Here is a 19992-nt window from a genome sequence, read left to right as displayed (position 1 = left end):
GAACAGACTGACTTTACATTCACTCTTAAATTCACAATTAAAACGTCTCTGCAGCTTCAAATTCACTCTTCACAAGAGGTACATTTATGGAGTAATAATTTCATTATGTAGGCTACATTAGTACAGGTAGACTACCAGTTACAAAAGCAAAATGGCACCCCACCATCCCCATCCTTTAAAGTCACTCTTCACAGTTAAAGGGAGACTACAGCAAATTAGAAGTAATAATTTCATTATGTAGGCTACATTAGTACAGGTAGACCAGTGTTTCCCAACCTTTTTTGTCTCACGTACCCCCTAAGCCATTTTGTTGTACCATGAGTACCCCCTAACCAATGCTATCTATGTCTTTCCCCCATTCAATTGTCATTATTACATTTTTCCACGTACCCCCTAAGGTGTGCTCGCGTACCCCTAGTGGTACACGTACCCCTGGTTGGGAAACACTGAGGTAGACTACCAGTTACAAAAGCAAAATGGCACCCCACCATCCCCATCCTTTAAAGTCACTCTTCACACTTAAAGGGGGACTACAGGAAATTAGAAGCTAAATTACACTGCTAATCTTATCTTCATTAATGCACGCTACCAATTACAAATGTGAAACAGCAGCACCACCGTACCAAACCAAACCAGAAATAAGGTAAAATTGGCATAAATGTAGAAGGACAATAACTGTGATGTCATCATTGGTGTGTAAATCAACTGAACTTGAATTAGGGATAAACACAGTTTTCATGAATAGGAACAGATAGAACTTCCAAAGAGATGAGAAAGAATTGCAGCTATCTCCCAGCATGCAATTAAACTGTCCATGACAGTGTGTGTGTGTGTGTGTGTGTGTGTGTGTGTGTGTGTGTGTGTGTGTGTGTGTGTGTGTGTGTGTGTGTGTGTGTGTGTGTGTGTGTGTGTGTGTGTGTGTGTGTGTGTGCGTGTGTGTGTGTGCGTGCGCGTGCGCGTGCGTGTGGGCGTGCGTGCATACGTGCGTGTGGGCGTGCATGCATACGTGCGTGGGTGCGTGCCTGTGTGTGTGTTGAATGACCCACAGAAGTAGTATCTCTAGGGGCTTCACAACAGCTTCACTGATCCACCACCTACCCAAAACCCAGGGTAGAGTGTGTGTGTGAATGTGGTGTGGACTCTGTGCAGGAGGGTCATTGTGTCTCCCCTGATGCTGAAGAAGGCCAGAGTTCCTGCCTTGTGATCCACATACACTCCTATTCTGGGGCTGGCCACTAGAGGGAGGTCAGTCTCTTTCTTATTGTGTCTGAAAGAGGAGTTGGAGCTGCGGAGGTACAGACTCCATGACTGATCATTATTTCCAAATCCTCCTTGGATGCTTTTATAGGACACTGCTATACCAACCTCTCCACTCCTCTCAACCTCCCAGTAGCAGCGTGCAGACACACCCTCTCTACACAGCACCTGATAAGTATTCTTAAATCTGTCTGGATGATCAGGATGTGACTGAGGGGCCCCAGATCTGTACACCCTCCTGTTCCCCTGAGACAGATGGAGGTTGCTGTGTACTGTGTTTGGATCCAGAGTCAAGTTACAGGAATCTGGAGGAGTAGAAAACAGGGTACAAACAAGGTTTTATTTGTTTGTGTGTGTGTGTGTGTGTGTGTGTGTGTGTGTGTGTGTGTGTGTGTGTGTGTGTGTGTGTGTGTGTGTGTGTGTGTGTGTGTGTGTGTGTGTGTGTGTGTGTGTGTGTGTGTGTGTGTGTCAGGGAAGTAGAGTGACAACTACAGTATGAGTGTGTACAGAATATAACTATTGTTATTATACTGATATTATTGCTACTCTCACTGTTATTATTGGAATGTCTACATTCTATAGGCCTATTTATCTTATCTTCTGTTTACAAGTTCAATGTTAAATGTTGAATGTTGAATGTTAAATATTAAATGTTCATTTGTACTGTATTTATTTTTGACCACTTATTGTTACCAGTCCATCACTAAACCTGTCCTGCCTTGGACTTTATTTAAGTCTGTAAAATGTCAGTCTTGTATATGTCTTGTCCTGGCATGGCATAGAGAGAAATCGTAATTTCATTTCCCTTGTATGACTTGTGCATATGAAGAAAGTGACAATAAAAGCTGACTTGACTTGACTTGACTTGACTACAGAACAGTTCTGCCACTAGAGGGAGTTTAGTCTCTTTATTATTGTGATGGGAAGAGGAGCTGCAGAGGCGCAGAGTCCAGGGCCCTCATTTATCAAGCGCTCTTAGGCACAGATCTGTGCGTAAAGCATGCGTGCGATCATTCCTGAGCAAAGTGTGGGCTTTATGAACATGTGCTTGAGCGTAGAAATGTGCTTAAATCTATGCACACCTCAGACCATGCGTGCGAGTGGAAGACGCATGAAGGTATAGTTTGCTTTGAATGAAGTATGACAGTGTGCTATTTGACAGTGTTTCGTCCATGTGTCTCCTTCTTTTATTTATTTTGAAACACTGTCCTTCTCCTGTCAAAAAACACCCCAACTTCTGCCGCGGAAATGTTTCTATCTCCGCACTTCCCGCCAGCGCTTCGTGTGACGCGTGTGTCCGTGTGTGTTCATGTGTGTCCAAACAGGGTGGCGCCTTCGAATTAACATCTGAATGTATTTTTATTAGGGCTGGGACATTAACGTGTGAATTTCGATTAATTAATCACGCGATCCGATTAATTAATTAACGTGATTAAAAAATTAACCGCAGTAGCCTATAATGTAGCTACATAGTTCTGGATTAGACCAGTGGAGGGCAGTATTACGCCTGATGGTGACCAGCCTGCTGAAATTGATAAGAGTTCTCTCTTCTTTTTAAAAATGAATAAAATATTCAAAATCCATGTGAAAAAAAATCACTGTTGTCAAGTCAGATACTTAAATGTGAAAATTCATTTGATTCATTAATTTCAAAGCCTAAAGATTAATTCGATTAAAATTTTCAATCAAGTCCCAGACCTAATTTTAATACCATATATGGTTACTTGGAGGCGTTTCGGGATGCAAATTACCCCACATGCGCGTGTGCACAGTGATTTGGAAGGTGTGGGATTTATCATGCAGAGGTGTGCAGAGGAGCAGCCAATGCGCATTTGATAAATCCCGGGGGGTTTTTGGTACTTGCAACCATTCTATATTTCACTCGTAGGACATAATTTAGAAGGCATCCTACGAACTGATGATAAATGAGGCCCCAGGACTGAGTGTGTGTGTCTGTGTGTCTGTGTCTGTGTGTGTGTGTGTGTGTGTGTGTGTGTGTGTGTGTGTGTGTGTGTGTGTGTGTGTGTGTGTGTGTGTGTGTGTGTGTGTGTGTGTGTGTGTGTGTGTGTGTGTGTCCAACTCACACTTTAAGAAGTCCTCTCTGGTAACTGGTTCAGCAGTAAGAGCCTGGCCATCAGACACTGAAACAGAAAACGTCACATTCGCCTAAACATGAACACAATATGCACGCGCAGACCTGGCGGTGAGTGCACTTTCAGGCTGAAAGTGTAGTCTGGCCACCTGGTCTCTCTTGAAAAAAATCTGGTGGTTTGGTTTGTTTTTTGTTGCTGTTTTTATTTTTTTTTGGGGGGGGGGGGGTAGGAGGAAGGGACACACACACACACACACACACACACACACACACACACGCACAAACACACACACACACTCCATCTCCATCCCCATCTCCATCGTTAGGGCAGCATCTCCTGTGAAGCAGACAGGTAAAGATGGGGGTGCACTCTGTAGTGTGGATTGATTACTGCCAGGGCCACTGACAGCTTCTGCTGGGCCCAGGACCCTTACCCAAACACATACAATGTAATGAGACCCCCCCCCAGGACTATTTGGATAGGTAATGCTGTCCTTCTGATGACAAATACAAATATTAAAAAATGGCGTGTGTGTGTGTGTGTGTGTGTGTGTGTGTGTGTGTGTGTGTGTGTGTGTGTGTGTTGAATATTCACACTGTATGCTCTGGATGATCGGGACATGTGTGATGGCTTCATAATAAAAAAGAATAAAACGTTAGATTAGTCTTTAGATAATTGTGACTTTGAAAAGCTTATTGAAGATGTTTGTTGAATATGTCTGTCGATGATATTCTGTTAGCCAAACCTGCTGCAGATATCTTGGCTTTTTCCTGCTTGATGACTGAATCCAATTTTTCCTCCAGCTGCATCTTCATTGCAGACACAGATTTCTTCAGGGGGTCCAAAGAGAAGTTTTGGCTGAAGGTCACGCTGGTTGAAACTGTGCTGTAAGGCCTCTCAGTGATGGACACAAAGTTCTGCACAGAGAAACACACACACTAGGGTGAGGTAGACCTACTGACACGCGCCCTTGGTCAGCATTAGGGGTCTTACACACCAAGGCGGTAAAGCGTCGCGGAACGGCAGCGTTTTTTACCGGCGTCGGTGAAAATACATTGAAACCTATCTGTCCTTACACACCAGCGGTAGTCGAGCGTCAGCGGCGCGGGAGCCGGCTCCGCGCCGCGCTGCATTTGGAAAATAGAACTCGAGCGTATTTTTCACGCCGGCGACCGGCGGTGTCTCATTCAAATGAATGGCAAAGTAGCATGCTAGCTTTGGCTGTGGGGAGGGTTTTGAATAGGACTGGCCGCGCACGCCGACGCTGTCAGTGTGAAAGACAGAGAAAAACACGCCGGGCAAAACTGGCAGAAAGACTGCGTTCGTCCCGGTACCGTTCCGTTCTGCCTTGGTATGTTTTGGCCCTAACATAGACAGGACTGTATCAGCACTGTGGTCATGTTTTGAAAACTCTAATCTTTAGTCTAAAAATGTTGCCCACCTTGAGGAAGTGGATGGAATCCTGTGTCTGTGAAAGCTGCTTCATCTCAGCATCTGTCCTCTTCAGCTCAGCAATCTCCTGCTCCAGTCGCTTCAGGAGTCCTTCAGCTCGACTCACCTTGGCCTTCTCCTGAGTTCTGATCAGCTCTGTCACCTCAGAGCGCCTTCTCTTAATGGAGCGGATCAGCTCAGTAAACATCCTCTCACTCTCCTCCACTGCTGTCTGTGCACCAGACTGATAGGACACACACACACACACACAGGCATGCACGCACACACACACGCACACACACACACACGCGCACACACACACGCACACACACACACACACACACACACACACACACACACACACACACACACACACACACAGGCATGCACGCACACACACACACACACACACACACATACGGAGTAATGGTCACAACGACAATGGTGTTTTAAAATGAAACTAAATCTTGTTGAACAATGTCTGTGTATGGCTGTGAAGCAGAGTTCCTCTGGCAAACAGCATTTGAGCCCTGCTTGTGTCTCAGCTCATCACAGCTACAATCTCACTGCATGACCAAAAACCTGCTGCCAATTGTCTTCTCCTCTGGTCAGTTCTCACCTTGAGAGTCTCCACAGCCTTCCTCAGCTCCTGCAGCTCCTTCTCCTTCAACTGGATTATCTGCTGGCATCTCCTCTGGCAACATCAGGAATCAAACATTGGGAAACACTCGAAACATCCAACTGTACATGAAAGTAGAGATGCACCGGATCCTGATTTTTAGGATCCTGCCGGATACCGGATCCACTGCTTAAGATCCTGCCGGATCCGGAACCGGATACCGGATACCGGATCCTACGAAAGGGATTAAACACATAGCCTACTCACACACGTGGGCCCTTTTTATCACGTTGGCTCAAACTATTCTTACTGAAAAGCCTCGGCTACCGGATCCTGGATCCTGGAACCGGATCCGGATCCTGTGAAAAACCCTATTATCCTGCCGGATCCGGAATCGGATCTTGGATCCGGTGCATCTGTACATGAAAGTGTAGTGATCTACCAATAGCTATCGTTTTGAACATAATTGTACTGTGCGTCTTCTTTGCAATCTAAGTGCTATATACAGTATTTAGATGTTCTGATGATGTGACTGAGATAATGAAACAAAAGAAATTTGGCCCCGCCGTGGCTCTTTGTAGGGCACAGGGCTATTACGCTGGCGACCCGGGTTTGATTCTGTCACTCCTTCACTGTTCTATCGTAAATAAAGTCAAAAAGACCCAAAGAATGTTTAAAAAAGAAACTAAATTGATTCTTCACCCAAAGCTCCTGCTGTTGCTTTGGAATGGAAGGTGCCAAAGTGCATTCAGAAGGGCATTATTTTGGAACATTTTAAATTACTTTTTATGTTTTTCTAATAAGGGCAGGCCGATATGGAAAAAAAAACATTATCACGATATGGATTACTTTATATCACGATAACGATATATATCACGATATAGCACAATTACATACGTTTTCAGTTATTCTCTTTATTTGCTCTTTATTTTGTCATGTTGCAAAACAACCTTTCTTTAAAATGGATCTTTTTATTCTTATTTTTACAGTTACATTAACTTGTAGTGTGTATTGTGAATGAAATGTAGTTAAATGATATTCAATTGTATAAAATTGATAAAATTACTATCACGATATAAACGATATAGGTCACTACACTTTTATATCACGATAACGATATATATCGTCATATTGCCCAGCCCTATTTCTAATACACAATAAACATGAGCCAAGCTGGCTCTGAACGTGTACATGACACGGTATAGGCTACTGTATGGCAGGTCAGAGGCTACACTGGAGTTGGCCTGTAAATGGTTTATAGAATGATATTGGATCTTTTATTTAAGAAGTCTACCTCAATAAGGAAAAGTCCCTCCATATACAACATGGTACATTATTACATTTAGTAAAGTTGAGCATAGAAAAGGTAATTCTGTCCCTAAATTATAAAATATATGCTATGCGGCCACAACTTACCTTTTTCCAGAGGTGGAACGTAACTAAGTATTTTTACTTCGTTACTGTACTTAAGTAGTTTTTTCTGGAATTTGTACTTACTTGAGTAAAAATAAAAATGCAGACTTTTACTTTTACTCAATTACATTTTTTGACAATTACTTGTACTTTCTACTCCTTACATTTCTAGGAGAAGACTTTGTTACTAGTTACATTTATCCTAGGTTTTCCTGTTGTGTTTCGTGGATATTTCAGTAGCCTCAGCTGCGGGCAGGGAGGCGGGACCAAGCCCCTCTTCCAAATTGACACCCAGACAGAAAATATACTTTTAAAAACATTAACAGGACTCCATAGTCATGTTCAAATAGAACCGAAAACCGTTGCAGACACTTTTTCCTATTGGATCAAGTAGGTAGACATGGAGAAAGACAGCCATTGCGTGAGTAGGCCTACTTGTACTTTTGTACTGAAAAGTACATTTAAAAGTTAGTACTTAGGACTTTTACTTAAGTACGTTTTTGGGAAGCAACTTTTACTTTCACTTGAGTAATTTTTTCGCAGGGTACTTCTACTTTTACTTAAGTACACAACTTCAGTACTTCTTCCACCTCTGCCTTTTTCTGGCTCCACTCTGCCATAGCTGTGATTGTGTCGTGGCCTTTATGACCGTCCGTAGTACACAGAGAGCAGATGCAACTCTGGTCGGTGCGACAGAATATCTCAAAAACCTTCTTATGACGGGGGCAGATCCTCTCCTGTAGCTGGCCTGTGGCATCAATTATGGTGTGATTTCTACCTATAAGCTCATTGTGGGCTTTTAGGTGAGTGTCACAGTACGACATCAGGCATTCTTGACATGACTTGACAGCTTTGAATTTTCTCCCGGTGCAGACGTCACAGGCCACATCTCCAGGTCCAGCAGCACATTCAACAGGAGCTGCAGTTTGAACTCTGCTCTTCTTCAGTTGATCCACAAGTTCAGAAATAATAATATTCTTTTTTAAATCGGGTCTTTGAGTGAAAGCATGTCTGCATTTGGGGCAGCTGTAAACGCCCTTCACATCTTCCTCATTCCAGCACTCTTCAATACAACGCAAACAGTAACTGTGTCCACAGGTAAGAGTTACTGGCTCCTTCAGAAGATCCAAGCAAATAGGACAGTCAAATATGTCCTTGTTACCTGGCATCGCTTCAGCCATTTTCTAAAGTAGCCTAGTCGACGATAGCTGGGTTCCAACAAATGTTCGGCAAGGCAGTCAGACAACACTTCACTTTTTAGGTTCGTTTTCACTGGTGCTCATTACTTCCTGGACGGGGTGGAGTGTTCATCAGGGAATTATGGCTCTGATATTCATGGAGTACTGCTGCCCCCTACTGGTCAGGTTTAGTAATGTCCCAGTGCAAACGTGTGATCTTAGAATTATAAGGTTCTATCTCCGTTTAGGGTAGTTCTGAGATATTGAGCATCAAAGTTTTTACATCCCAGCTGTTTTGTGAGAGAACGCTTTTATTTTATTAATAACAATGTAAAATAATACTTTTTTCACAAAAATAACACCACACAGGCATTAATAAGCATGTAATGGGTCAGATTATGTAAAAAACTAAATTTTACCAAAAATGGAGATAGAACCTTATAATTCTCAGCTCACGCGGCACATCCTCAGGTTCAGGGGACTAACACTACAAAGCTGGTTCAGGATGAGTTAAGGTTAGGTTAAGTTAAGAGGTAAATCACATAATAGAAGAGCCTGGAGTCCTTATTTTCCTAAGAAAAGCTATTTTATTAGATGATTTACCCCTTAACTTAACCTTAACTTATCCTGAACCAGCTTTGTAGTATAGGCCCCAGCAGTGAGCAGTAGCGTGTGTGTGTGTGTGTGTGTGTGTGTGTGTGTGTGTGTGTGTGTGTGTGTGTGTGTGTGTGTGTGTGTGTGTGTCTGTGTCTGTGTGTGTCTGTGTGTGTCTGTGTGTGTGTGTGTGTCAGAGGTGGAAAGAGTACTAAAATATTGTAGCCTACTCACTACTCAAGTACAAGTAGGCCTACTGTTACTCTGTTGAAAATGTACTCAAGTACGAGTAAATTTACCTGTCAAAAAAATCTAGGCCTACTCAAGTACGAGTAAAAAGTAAATCATTTAAAATGTACTTTGAGTAAAAGTAAAAAGTTACTTTTTAACAATCAGCGTTTTCTCTGCCTCTAGATGTGCAAGGGGTGCACTGGGTTAGAGGAAGAACAGCTAATGTGGATCTCCTTTGAGTTAAGTGAATCTCCATCGTCAGCTTCCATGTCAGCCATCATCGTTTGAGTGAGAGACAGGTCGCACGCGCCAACTCTTTATAAACTAGGCTAGAATTGTTTTAGAGGTTTTTTTTTTTTTTTTTTTTAACTCAGTAACGCTTGTGCTGTAAAATGTACCGAAGTACATTACTCGAAAGAAAATGCACTTAAGTAAAATTACAAATATTAAAAAGTAGTTTAAAAAGTACAAGTACACAAAAAAGCTACTCAATTACAGTAACGCGAGTAAAGTAATTAGTTACTTTCCACCTCTGGTGTGTGTTCCAATGGTAACCATGATAAAGGCATGTTTGTGTATACACATTTAAGATGACATTAAAGGTACACTGTGCAGGAAATGGTCAAAAAAGGAACTGCAACTATGCTGCTCATTGAAACTGTTCTGCCTATTGCCAAATTTGATCTTCAAATGAAAGTTTACTGAGTAATAAACAAATATTTTCTAGTATGTTCCAAGTACAGTCATTTTTGCAGCTAAAAATGGCTATTTTTGGAAATTCAAAATGGCGGACCATGGAGAAGATCCCCCTTTTCATGTATGAAAAGTGCTATTTTTCCAGTCATAATGAATACTTAGAATTTGATGCTGGTGGTAAGTATTCATGAAAAAGGTAACATTAGTGAATGGGCAGCATGAATTCTGGAAATAAACAACTAAAAAGCTCACACAGTGTCCCTTTTAAATTGTTTTGTTCTTCAGTCAATGAATATTATTATTATTATTATTATTATTATTATTATTATTATTATTATCTAATTATTAATGTTTTTCATTGATATCAAATGGGGTACTTCAGTTTCTTTTTGGCCTTTAGTCACACTTCAACCAGAGTAGTTAATTCCTCATCACGTAGGCCTACAACTTCATTGCTGATATTCGCATCTGCTGCAGTATACACTTACACCACCAGATGGCGGTAAAGTACAATGTATACTTCTTCACCGCTTTACAAAAAGAGGAGTACCGGGCAATACCAGGGCTGGCTGGCTGCCAGACTCAGTCTTGGAGAGTCTGCATTTCCATTCCCAGGTTACCTGACCCTCCAACTCTCGTATTATAAGACGTCCTGCATGCAGTCAAGTGCAGTCACAGAAAGAAAAACACACAGACAAACAGCCTACATTAACAGAGAGGTGAGGCAGACAGGGACTCTCCTTGGTTGGCTGATCATGATGCAATTGTAAGACTTTTTAGGACCTTCGTATATTGTGTCATAAAATTGTTAGAAAGACTTTTCGTATAATATAATATAATATAATATAATATAATATAATATAATATAATATAATATAATATAATATAAAGGACAAAGACATCATCTTTTAGAATGGTGAAATAGTAGTCTTACTAGGGCAGCCCATTTAGAATTGCGTAATACGTCGTGACGTCAAACAGTCACAAGACTGCTCTGTCTGACCCCCTATCGCAGTGTGTGTGCTTTCTAGTGTGCGACTTGATGCAGACAAGCGGTTGTACAACCAGAGCACCATGGATATATGCACAGCGAACCTGCTCTGTCCGGATTGCTGGGTCGGGGAGTGAAAGCTACTGACAGGCTGGAAACTTCTGTTCAGGCGTAACTGTATCTCTGTGACACTGTCTGTGGTATTCCAGCGAAAGAAAGTCCTCGTCTGTGGAAACAATCTCGCAAGACTCGGATGTTTTGAGTGTCTTGTCTGCTGGCTGGCTAGCTGTGTTATAACACGCTAGCCGACACCTATCTGGGAAGTAGCTAGCGTAGCGACCCTGCAGCGGTGCTCTCTCCACTAGCCAGCCCCGTGGTGGGTTAGCTAGGGGCGGCAGGAACTGTATAAGGTTGTCCCGACCCGGGTGATGTTTTCCGTAATCTCGTACGGTAGACTGGTCGCCAGGGCTGTCATCGGCGGTCTCTCCCAAACCGATAGCCGCGATTACAGTCTTGTCACGGCCAGCTTCGGGTTCGGGAAGGATTTTCGCAAGGGCATCCTCAAGAAAGGCATGTGCTATGGAGACGACGCCTGCTTCATAGCGCGACACAAATCTGCAGATGTATTAGGTAAGTTGTCTAACAACGGAACATCAAACGAAAGAAGACTTTGAAGAATGTGTGGTGTTTGTTTGGCAGCCTCACAAGGTTAGGCAATGCATTGCAGTTGATGAAAGAAGTGATCCGGCGTTGCAGTCGGGTGTAGCAGCGTTAGAAATCTGCCTTTTTGGCATTAGATAACGTTCAACTAAGTGGGGTAGCACTGTGGTCGTAGCAGCAGACGCATCCTGTATTGAAGGGCTATCGTTCAAGTTCAAGGCAGGCTGGTGTGGCTTGTGTTTGTAACAGTATTTCAAACTGTAACATGACGAACTCAGTCCTCGGCAGTTTCTGACTGTGGTCAAAGAACAAAGTGTTAGGCCGAAGAAAGTGGGTCCTTGAATGGCAAGCTAAGCACACGATTATTTTGTCTGTAGGCAAGTAAGCTGCATTTTCCTGTTGATGGCCGTGTTTCTATTTCTTTTGCCGATGAGCATTGGCTTTGAAATATACATGTCCAGTGACTATATATCACACTAACAAACCAAAGTTGATATGAATTTGAGTGACAGTCTCTCGTTAGTGTGTGAATAGGATACCGAATGTACTAGCCAGCCTACTTAGAACTCCATGTGTATTTCTAGGTAATGGCAATGGAGAGTTTGGTTGGCATCTGCTTGCACCAAATCCTGCCAAGTTCAGACGCCGTGTGTCAAATGGGCGCATTTATGGTTACGTTAAGGACTTGTATCGTTGCATTGGGTGCCACTGTCCTTAGTTTGATGACCCAATGCTGGCACTTGCCCTTCTGTCAACGCTAACCACCAAAGCGTGGCTTTGGACGAGACGGTGCTAGCCTAGCAAGCTAGCCGAGCTGGTCAAAGGACCAGCTGTCTTTTGCTCGGCTTTGCTGATTGAAAACACGCATGTTTCGCCAATATAATTATCCAAACGTGACAAGGTGTGATTTGACATTTTAATAATGCCGCAAGGTCTCGATCATTTCTGAGGAGAAGCCCACAGACACAATATTTAATCTGCACGAGTTGGCAAACAAAACAATGGTGACGTTTTGTTCAAGTGGGCGTGGTCACGTTCTTATCCAACCGGCTCCAACACGTGACATGCTGTGTTGTCAAACAAACCGGTATTTACATTTATTTTTTATTATTATTTTTAATAGCGCTTTGTACCAAAATATATTGTACCATAAGATTTTGTAGCAGTCTGGCATTAGCAGGCTGTTGTACATAGAGAAATGGTTCATTCATAGTTTTGATGCCTTCTGTGAGAGTCTTGTGCATGTGTGGATGCACAAATCATACAATCTGTATCACACATGTACCGATGATGGGTGTATTGGCTAATGATAGCATTGCTGTAGTGTTACAAACACGTCACATGGCGTTAACCGTTATCGTGAGGCGAAGGGGGGCATCAGAAATAGCAGTAAGTGGATGATTGGATTATATATCACAGCACTGCTTATGACGACCAGAGCAGAGGAGAGATGATGGAGAGATGACAGACAGACAGACAGACAGACAGACAGTTAAGGAGAAAGTGGAGAGGGGCCCTCAGGCCTATATCAGAGAACCACGTTGAGGAGAGCGTTGGACAGACAGACAGAGAAAGAGTTAAGGAGAAAGTGAGAGGGAGAAAGAGAGAGTTAAGGAGACAGTGAGAGGGAGAAAAAGAGAGAGTTAAGGAGAAACCTTTCACTGCCTATCTCCCTCCATGGCTGAGGTGTCCTTGAGCAAGACACCAAACCCCACACTGCTCCAGGGACTGTAACCAATAACCTGCAGCACTTAAAAACAAATGACTGTGAGTTGCTTTGGATTAAAAAAAGCATCAGCTAAGTGGAATGGAATGGAATGGAATGGAATGAAATGAAGAAGAGGTGAAAATATTGTCCAGTCATCATCATCATCACAGTGAAAGCAGTAGTAGCACTCAGGGTTTTTGTCAGTTTCGTCCACTTCTAATGCCAGTAGCCATTCCCGTAATATGGCTGGTTTAGACAGTGGCAGTCGGTGAAAACGGTCAGGGTTCCAGCTTTTCATTTTACGGTCGCAGCCGGTGTAAGAACCGCGGACCATGTTTAGCCTACCTAGCCACCTGATTAAGTAGCCTGCATCCGGGTCAGAGAGTTGCAACAGTGAGACACCTCTGAAAACACTGGCCTGATGATCTTCTCTGTGCCTCGGTTTGATTGACGAGACCTTTGTGATAAAGTGTGTAGCGTTTTTGAAGTTGTTTATAGCGGGGAAACATCCAGAAAATAATAGGCCTATAATTGGCCCCGCCGTGATGCATTGGCTGCGTTTTTCGCCAAAAAGCTTAAAATTAGCTAACTCCATAACGGTGCAGCATTGCCCAGAATGGTTCATCATTAGATACATTATGTGGCATGGGAAAGCGATGGTGAAACTTTCATTTTACGCCGGAACTATCCTTTAAAGAATCTCTGGTGAAAGCCTGCCCTGATCTATTTGCCTTTGTACTATTAAAAAATAAGAAAACGGAGTGCCACAGTTTCCTGCTCTTCATTTTTTTTTATGTCAACTTTATCCACACACTGTTAGAGCACTCGTGTCAAAAGATCTGGATCCACGCAGCGCTTCGGTTTTTTCCTTTTTTCTGAGCCTGCCCTGATCTATTTGGATCGCTTTCCCTTCTAAATGAGATCAGATGAGATTGATTCACCTTCACCATTCACAAGTCAAATGTGTGTGTGTGTGTGTGTGTGTGTGTGTGTGTGTGTGTGTGTGTGTGTGTGTGTGTGTGTGTGTGTGTGTGTGTGTGTGTGTGTGTGTGTGTGTGTGTGTGTGTGTGTGTACTGTAGTGTTTATGTACTGTAGTTCTACTGTGTACAATAGCGTATAGGCCAGGCTTTCCCCCAGCGCTTTCTTATCAAGGCGGCCGCCTTGACTAAACCCCACCCCCGCCTTGGCTACGTTCCCTAAAAAAAAAAAAAAAAAATGCGTCCGAGGGCAAAAAAAAAAAAAACTTGTAAAAAAAAAAAAGTTGTAATGCATGTTCAAGCGCAGGCACTAGGACAACATCGGTTGGACTAAATGGTGACACCTAGTGGTCGGATTTATTACTACGCCATGTGTGTCCATCCTCGAGGCCATATTTTGAAACGTCAGAATGCCCCTTCACTGGAGCGCGCGAATTTGAAATGGTGGACAACCCTGGCTTGGAGCCATTGAAACCCATTCAAAAGTACATTTGTTCGATGTTCGACAGAATATTTTTAATTAGACCTTAAGACACACCATGGGTCTTGTTTAAAAGCTGAGAACCTCAGCTTTCCATACCTGAAAACGGTATTTTCCTAGCATCTACCAATCCGAAGGTAGCCTACTTTAAGTGCAGAATTACTTTTCTAAAGATAGCGTTTTGTTTCCTTGGAAACGGACGCGGTTTATGTGTTACGCATACGCTATTTGACTCGGGTTTGCATTATTATGGATGAATTTCTAATCTTGACATTCTAATGGACAATCTGTGCGAGTTTCAAAATGCGTTTTTATGTAACATGGGAGTAAAATGTGTTAACAGTACGCCCGTCTGGGATTTGTTAGCTAGTTCGCTAGTTAGCTAGCAAGTAAGTAATAGCAGAAATAAACTCTCTGGTAATAGATATTAGAATCGATCTGTCTCAATGGCCCAAGCATAAACAAAGAAACACCAGGATTTGGATGTAATGCTATAATATCAGCAATTTGTCAAAGCAAAACATTCTGAGAACATTCACAGAACCAGTTCATTATATCCCAGGGTTGCCAACTTTTCCAAAAACCTTGGAGTGAGATTTCAGCGGGTCGGCAAATATTTTTGGGCGGGGGGTCTGGGGGTCAAAAATTGTATTTCTTAGATGCAATTTCATGCATTTTAATCAATTAGGCGTCCGGCTTGATGCTGTGCCAGGCGCCGGACAAGGCATTGAAAAGACGGACGGTCCGGCCTAAAGACGGACGTCTGGCCACCCTAGGTTCACGACACACATCTCAGAAGTTGTTCCACAGTACAGATAAATATATATCTGTGTAGATATGATGTAGACACATGTAGGCCTATACATTTTATGAATATGCAATAGTGTAGAGTGTGGGGCCTTCCTCTAGAATTTTGTGCATTTCTTAAATGCAATTTCTTCCATTCTAGTCGATTTTAGGGTGACTAGTTAGACATGTAAAATCCTAAATCCACATCTCATTCATAACCTACATCCTTTTATGAATGTAAACATGTGCAAAAAGTATTGAAAAACTCAGTGTAGCCATTTCATTTTTTACTCCCGCGATTCCTTTCCCGACGTCTGCTTCTGTATATGCCAGATAGGTTAGGTAAGTGTATTGCGCGAGACTCAACTCGCCACTTTTCCGGGTGGTAGCCTACTGTAGCCTACTCTAGGGGCGCCAACCGAGGAGTGCAAACTCCATACAGTGAATGGGCTGCGCTCTCCCGACAGCACCCCAGTGAACTGCAGGCATGGCTCGACTGAGTGGGGACGCAACCTGTTTACATAGAAACTCTCTGGTGATGAGGCTGTGTACACATGCTTCTGTCTCGCTAGCCAATGTAGCCTAACGAGTTAACACCGGGCAGCAAGCACGTGAATCATGTCTCTCTTATTCTGGGAATGAAAAACAAAGGCTCTTCGAAACGTATGAAAATTTACCAAAAACGAGCCAACGAGATGTTTTGGCGAAGCTTGGCATTCCTCAGGCTACCTTGTGTTTAAACTGCAACAGATGCTGCGTCTCCCCACGAGTCCCTCCCACTCCCCCTCGCCCTTCTCATCTCTCCTATGCCAGCAAGCCCAGCGCGACTTTCCCAATTCCAACCAGTTCTTTGCGTGGCTTTTTTTAAACGGTGTCCAAAAAAAAACACGTTGTAGGCTACTACTGTACAGCAGGCTATGCAACAGTGTGTTATTTATCGGCGTGGCAATTTTAAGTGCGCAGTCTTGCGGCGTTTTGCATGCATAACCTGAATCACACTGTGCAGAAACTCGCCAGAAAACGTTTGTTGAATGGGAACTTTACAAACTTATTTGACATCATAAGAGATGTCGACCCGTGCGTGGTCTATGCTTTGAAATGCAAGCCTCGTCTTTCTTAGCGCTCATTTTTGCCAGACAGGTATAGACATAAAAAGGGGTGAAATAATACAAATTCGGTTTTAGTAATCAATCGCTTAGTGTTCAAATTGGCTCGGACAAACGTGACCACTATAAGCGGATTCCACTGTAATATGTTATGTTTTGCCCGGAATAAATTATAATACCACTAACCACACACCGATTCATACGAGTTTTACAAAGGCATCACATCACCGCAGAATGGCTGGCTAGCTAGTCAGCCTCCGTCTTGTGTTAGTTAGCTATTTGGCTTTGACAACAACGTATTGGTGGTCCAGGACAGAATAAAGTAGTGAATTACTTACACGATTATGAATTAATCCCACTTCGTTATTCGGACATACAAACTATATATTGCCAGGAAGAGCTGAACCCCCCGCCTCCCCTTTTGCTTTTAACAGTCCGTTCTGGTACACTCGGCAGTTTGTTAGCAACTTTCCTTGTCGCAGTGCAACTTGCACTGTGCAAGTAGTAGGTAACCAACTAGCTACTAAATTGCTAACTAGTTTAGCAAGGGAGCGCATCTACTGACTGAACAACACACATTCGCTTTGGTTTCTCGAACTAGCGTCTCAAAATGAATCATCACAACCAATTCCTCTCTGGTGGCGTCTATTATGTAGTTATTTGTTCAACTATAATGATGACAAACGTTGAAGTTGACCTACTGATTTCGCGGCTCCTCAGAAGTGTCAAATTCTGTCCATCCACTCAGACTGAACTGGCCGCGCTCACTTGAATCGAATGGCACGCGCCATGTATTGTTACAATGAATCTAATGATGGGTTACCAATCAGATTTCGCCTTGACAGACTGACAATGACCAGCCGTTTCTCCTAATCAACAATCAGAGAGGGCTTAGACACTCTGCTGTAGTCCAATCATGAGTTTAAGCATTCGGAAATTATAGAACGACAGTGAAAAAAATCAACACAGAAAGAAAAAAATATCTAGCGTGAGAATTCTTTGTTAAGTGTGAGAACGTGACACTAAGTCTGAAAGAGTGAGTGTCACGGCAGATGCGTGAGAGTTGGTAACACTGTATATCCACAGCCTTGAGTGTCGGCAAATCTTTCCACTTTTGACATGATGTAGTGTAGAGACCTAGCACTTGCTAGCTAACTAGCGGGCCAGCTAGTTTAACAAATCCCAGACGGGATGTAAACACATTTACTCCCATATCACATAAAAACACATTATGAAATTCGCATAGATTGTCCATTAACATGTCAAGATTAGAAATTCATCCATAATAGTGCAAAACCGAGTCAAATAGCGTATGCGTAACACATAAACCGCGTCCGTTTCCAAGGAAACAAAACGCTATCTTTAGAAAAGTAATTCCGCACTTAAAGTGGGCTACCTTCGGATTGGTAGATGCTAGGAAAATACCGCTTTCAGTTATGGAAAGCTGAGGTTCTCAGCTTTTAAACAAGTCCAATGGTGTGTCTTTAGGTATAATTAAAAATATTCTGTGTCAGATCGAAAAAATGAAGTTTTGAATGGGTTTCAATGGCGTTGTCATGACCCAGAAGTTCCGGGCTGCCCAGAAGTTCCGGGCGAATTCCATTCGACGCAACAATGCCTCCTCCGACCCTTGTAGAATCTAGTCGCTTTATAGAATGTTGTCACTGCAACAAAGGGCAGGTCCACGCGATTCAGACGCAGGGCAGCAAACGTGACCAGAAAAGATGTTTATACCACTTAACCCTTTAATGCATAAGCCATTGGACTCACACTAACGCATAACATGGGTCTAAATAGACCCGCATTCATTTCCAATGTATTTCTGAGCATTAATCATGTATTCTCTCACACAACTTCTAAAACCAATACATTTTATCCCATAATTCTTCTAAAAGTAATTACATAGGTGGTCCTTAATTCAAAAAAGTATTTTTTAAAATGTTCTTATATTTTTATTTTACAAATAAACATGAATTTGGAATTAAATCACTAATTTCTAGACGTGGACCGAAAATGGCCCGCATTCATTTCTGATGGAAGTCTAAATCTTTCACTATAATAACTTCCACAACTAATGTATTTTAATAGCTAATGGATTAAAAGTTGTGATTTAGGCTGTTTGTAATGCACAAAATGGGTGTTATTTTTTGTATCTTATATAAATAAACACACACATAATTTCCCCCATTATTGCAGACATAGCCTAAGTCTGAAGTGTTTCACATTAAGGAACTAAAATATATTTAAAAGGATTCCAGTCAGGAAAAAAAACTGTTTTTGACCACTGTTGACCACTGCTGACCTATTGGATTTAAGCATTCGAAGTCATGCATATTTGTGTAATAAGAGACGGTGTGATCGGAGGAGCCCAATAGCCTATATCAGGGCATAATTAATGTGCATAATTATTAGGCAACTTTGCTTTCCTATGGGAAAATATGCCACAAAAGACATCTAACAAACTCCAAAAATACTATAAACAATTTTGATGTCTTCCAGAGGGGTGTGGCTGTCTTGAAATATTGGTCACATCCGTCTAAAGCACTGTTACAAAGCCATCAGTGTCACATGACCTAAGCAAGTCACTACCAGATTTAGAAGAATTGAAGATGAAACTACCACAAAAGTATTACCTGCAGTGATGTTATATTCCAGAACTGAAACCTACATTGAGTGTCCACAAGAACATTGTATTCAGCACTCAGAGACATGGCCAAGGTAAAACAGGCAGAAACCTGAAGACCACTCAACAAGAAACTTAAGTCAAGACTGGGTCAAGAAATGTCTTAAGAGAGTTTTTTTCAATGGTTTTATGAGCTAGTGAAGATGACTGTTAATGGACCAGGTAGATGAGTGTATGGCTAGATCAGCAATGTGCACACTTACATGAGTTCCTGAGTTCCACTCAAATGCCAGCAAAGTACAGCATAAATACCATGGTCTTCAAAAGATGCAAATGTCTTCCTCTCAATGATCCAGCCATAGGCTCATCCACCCTGTCTGTCAAGAGTCACTTTCCCAAGTCCATATAGGTCTAACTTTGAAAACTCTGTCCCCAGGTATTTTTGACCCAGTCTTGACTTAATTAACTTGTCTAGTGTCATCCCTTCTTACCTTGGCCATATCTCTGAGTGCTCAATGCCCTGTTCTTCTGGACACTCAGTGTAGGTTTCTGTTGTGTAATATTATAGGAATGCAGGGTAATACTTTTTTGTAGCTCCACTTTAAATTCTTCTCAATTTTTGGCTGTGACATTTCTTACGAGACTTATGACTTTGTAATGATGCATTTCATAATTCTGTGGCAAAGTGACCAACGTCTTGCCAATTTCACGACAGCCACATCCCTCTAGAAGACTTCAAAATTGTTAATCGACTTTTCAGAGTTTGTTAGATCTATTTTGTGGCCCATTTTCCAAGAAGACAACAAAGTTGCCTAATAATTATGCACACCTGATATAAGGTGTTGGGCACCTTCGACCACAGCCCCATATTTTTATACAAATATGCATGGCCTGGAATGCTTAAATCTGATAGGTTTTCAAGTTCATATAGATTCCTGTTGGAAAATAAGCATAAAAAAGACAATATGGTCAAAAAACATGTTTGCCTGATAATTCTGTATATAAAAAATTAATGCGGATCATTTTTGACCCATGTGTGTAAATATCATATAATTGTATAAAAAGATGTCTATTTCAAAGAATAACCATAAAGTATTTGAATTAAGTATTAATGTTGGTAGTTAATACTCCATAAATGACAAAA

General features: G+C 42.1%; 2 protein-coding genes across 2 annotated transcripts in view; one reads left to right on the top strand and one right to left on the bottom strand.

The window, feature by feature from the left end:
• Nucleotides 1-991: 991 nt before the first annotated feature.
• LOC134445634 (tripartite motif-containing protein 16-like) lies at nucleotides 992-7999 on the bottom strand. The gene is made up of 6 exons (XM_063194687.1): nucleotides 7395-7999; nucleotides 5401-5475; nucleotides 4792-5025; nucleotides 4096-4267; nucleotides 3342-3398; nucleotides 992-1562 (listed from the first exon to the last, which is right to left on the bottom strand). The coding sequence occupies exons 1-6, from the start codon at nucleotides 7992-7994 to the stop codon at nucleotides 1069-1071; spliced, it is 1632 nt and encodes a 543-aa protein (XP_063050757.1). The 5' UTR covers nucleotides 7995-7999; the 3' UTR covers nucleotides 992-1068.
• Nucleotides 8000-10504: 2505 nt separating this feature from the next.
• pptc7a (protein phosphatase targeting COQ7 a) overlaps nucleotides 10505-19992 on the top strand; it is a 58153-nt gene continuing 48665 nt past the window's right edge. Inside the window, exon 1 of the mRNA XM_063194704.1 lies at nucleotides 10505-11133. Within this exon, the coding sequence (XP_063050774.1) occupies nucleotides 10932-11133 (202 nt within the window). The 5' untranslated portion in view covers nucleotides 10505-10931. The remainder of the gene's footprint in view (nucleotides 11134-19992) is intronic.

The sequence above is a fragment of the Engraulis encrasicolus genome, chromosome 3 (genome assembly GCF_034702125.1).
Source record: "Engraulis encrasicolus isolate BLACKSEA-1 chromosome 3, IST_EnEncr_1.0, whole genome shotgun sequence".
Classification (NCBI taxonomy): Eukaryota; Metazoa; Chordata; class Actinopteri; order Clupeiformes; family Engraulidae; genus Engraulis; species Engraulis encrasicolus.
This window is presented reverse-complemented; position numbering and strand designations above follow the sequence as displayed.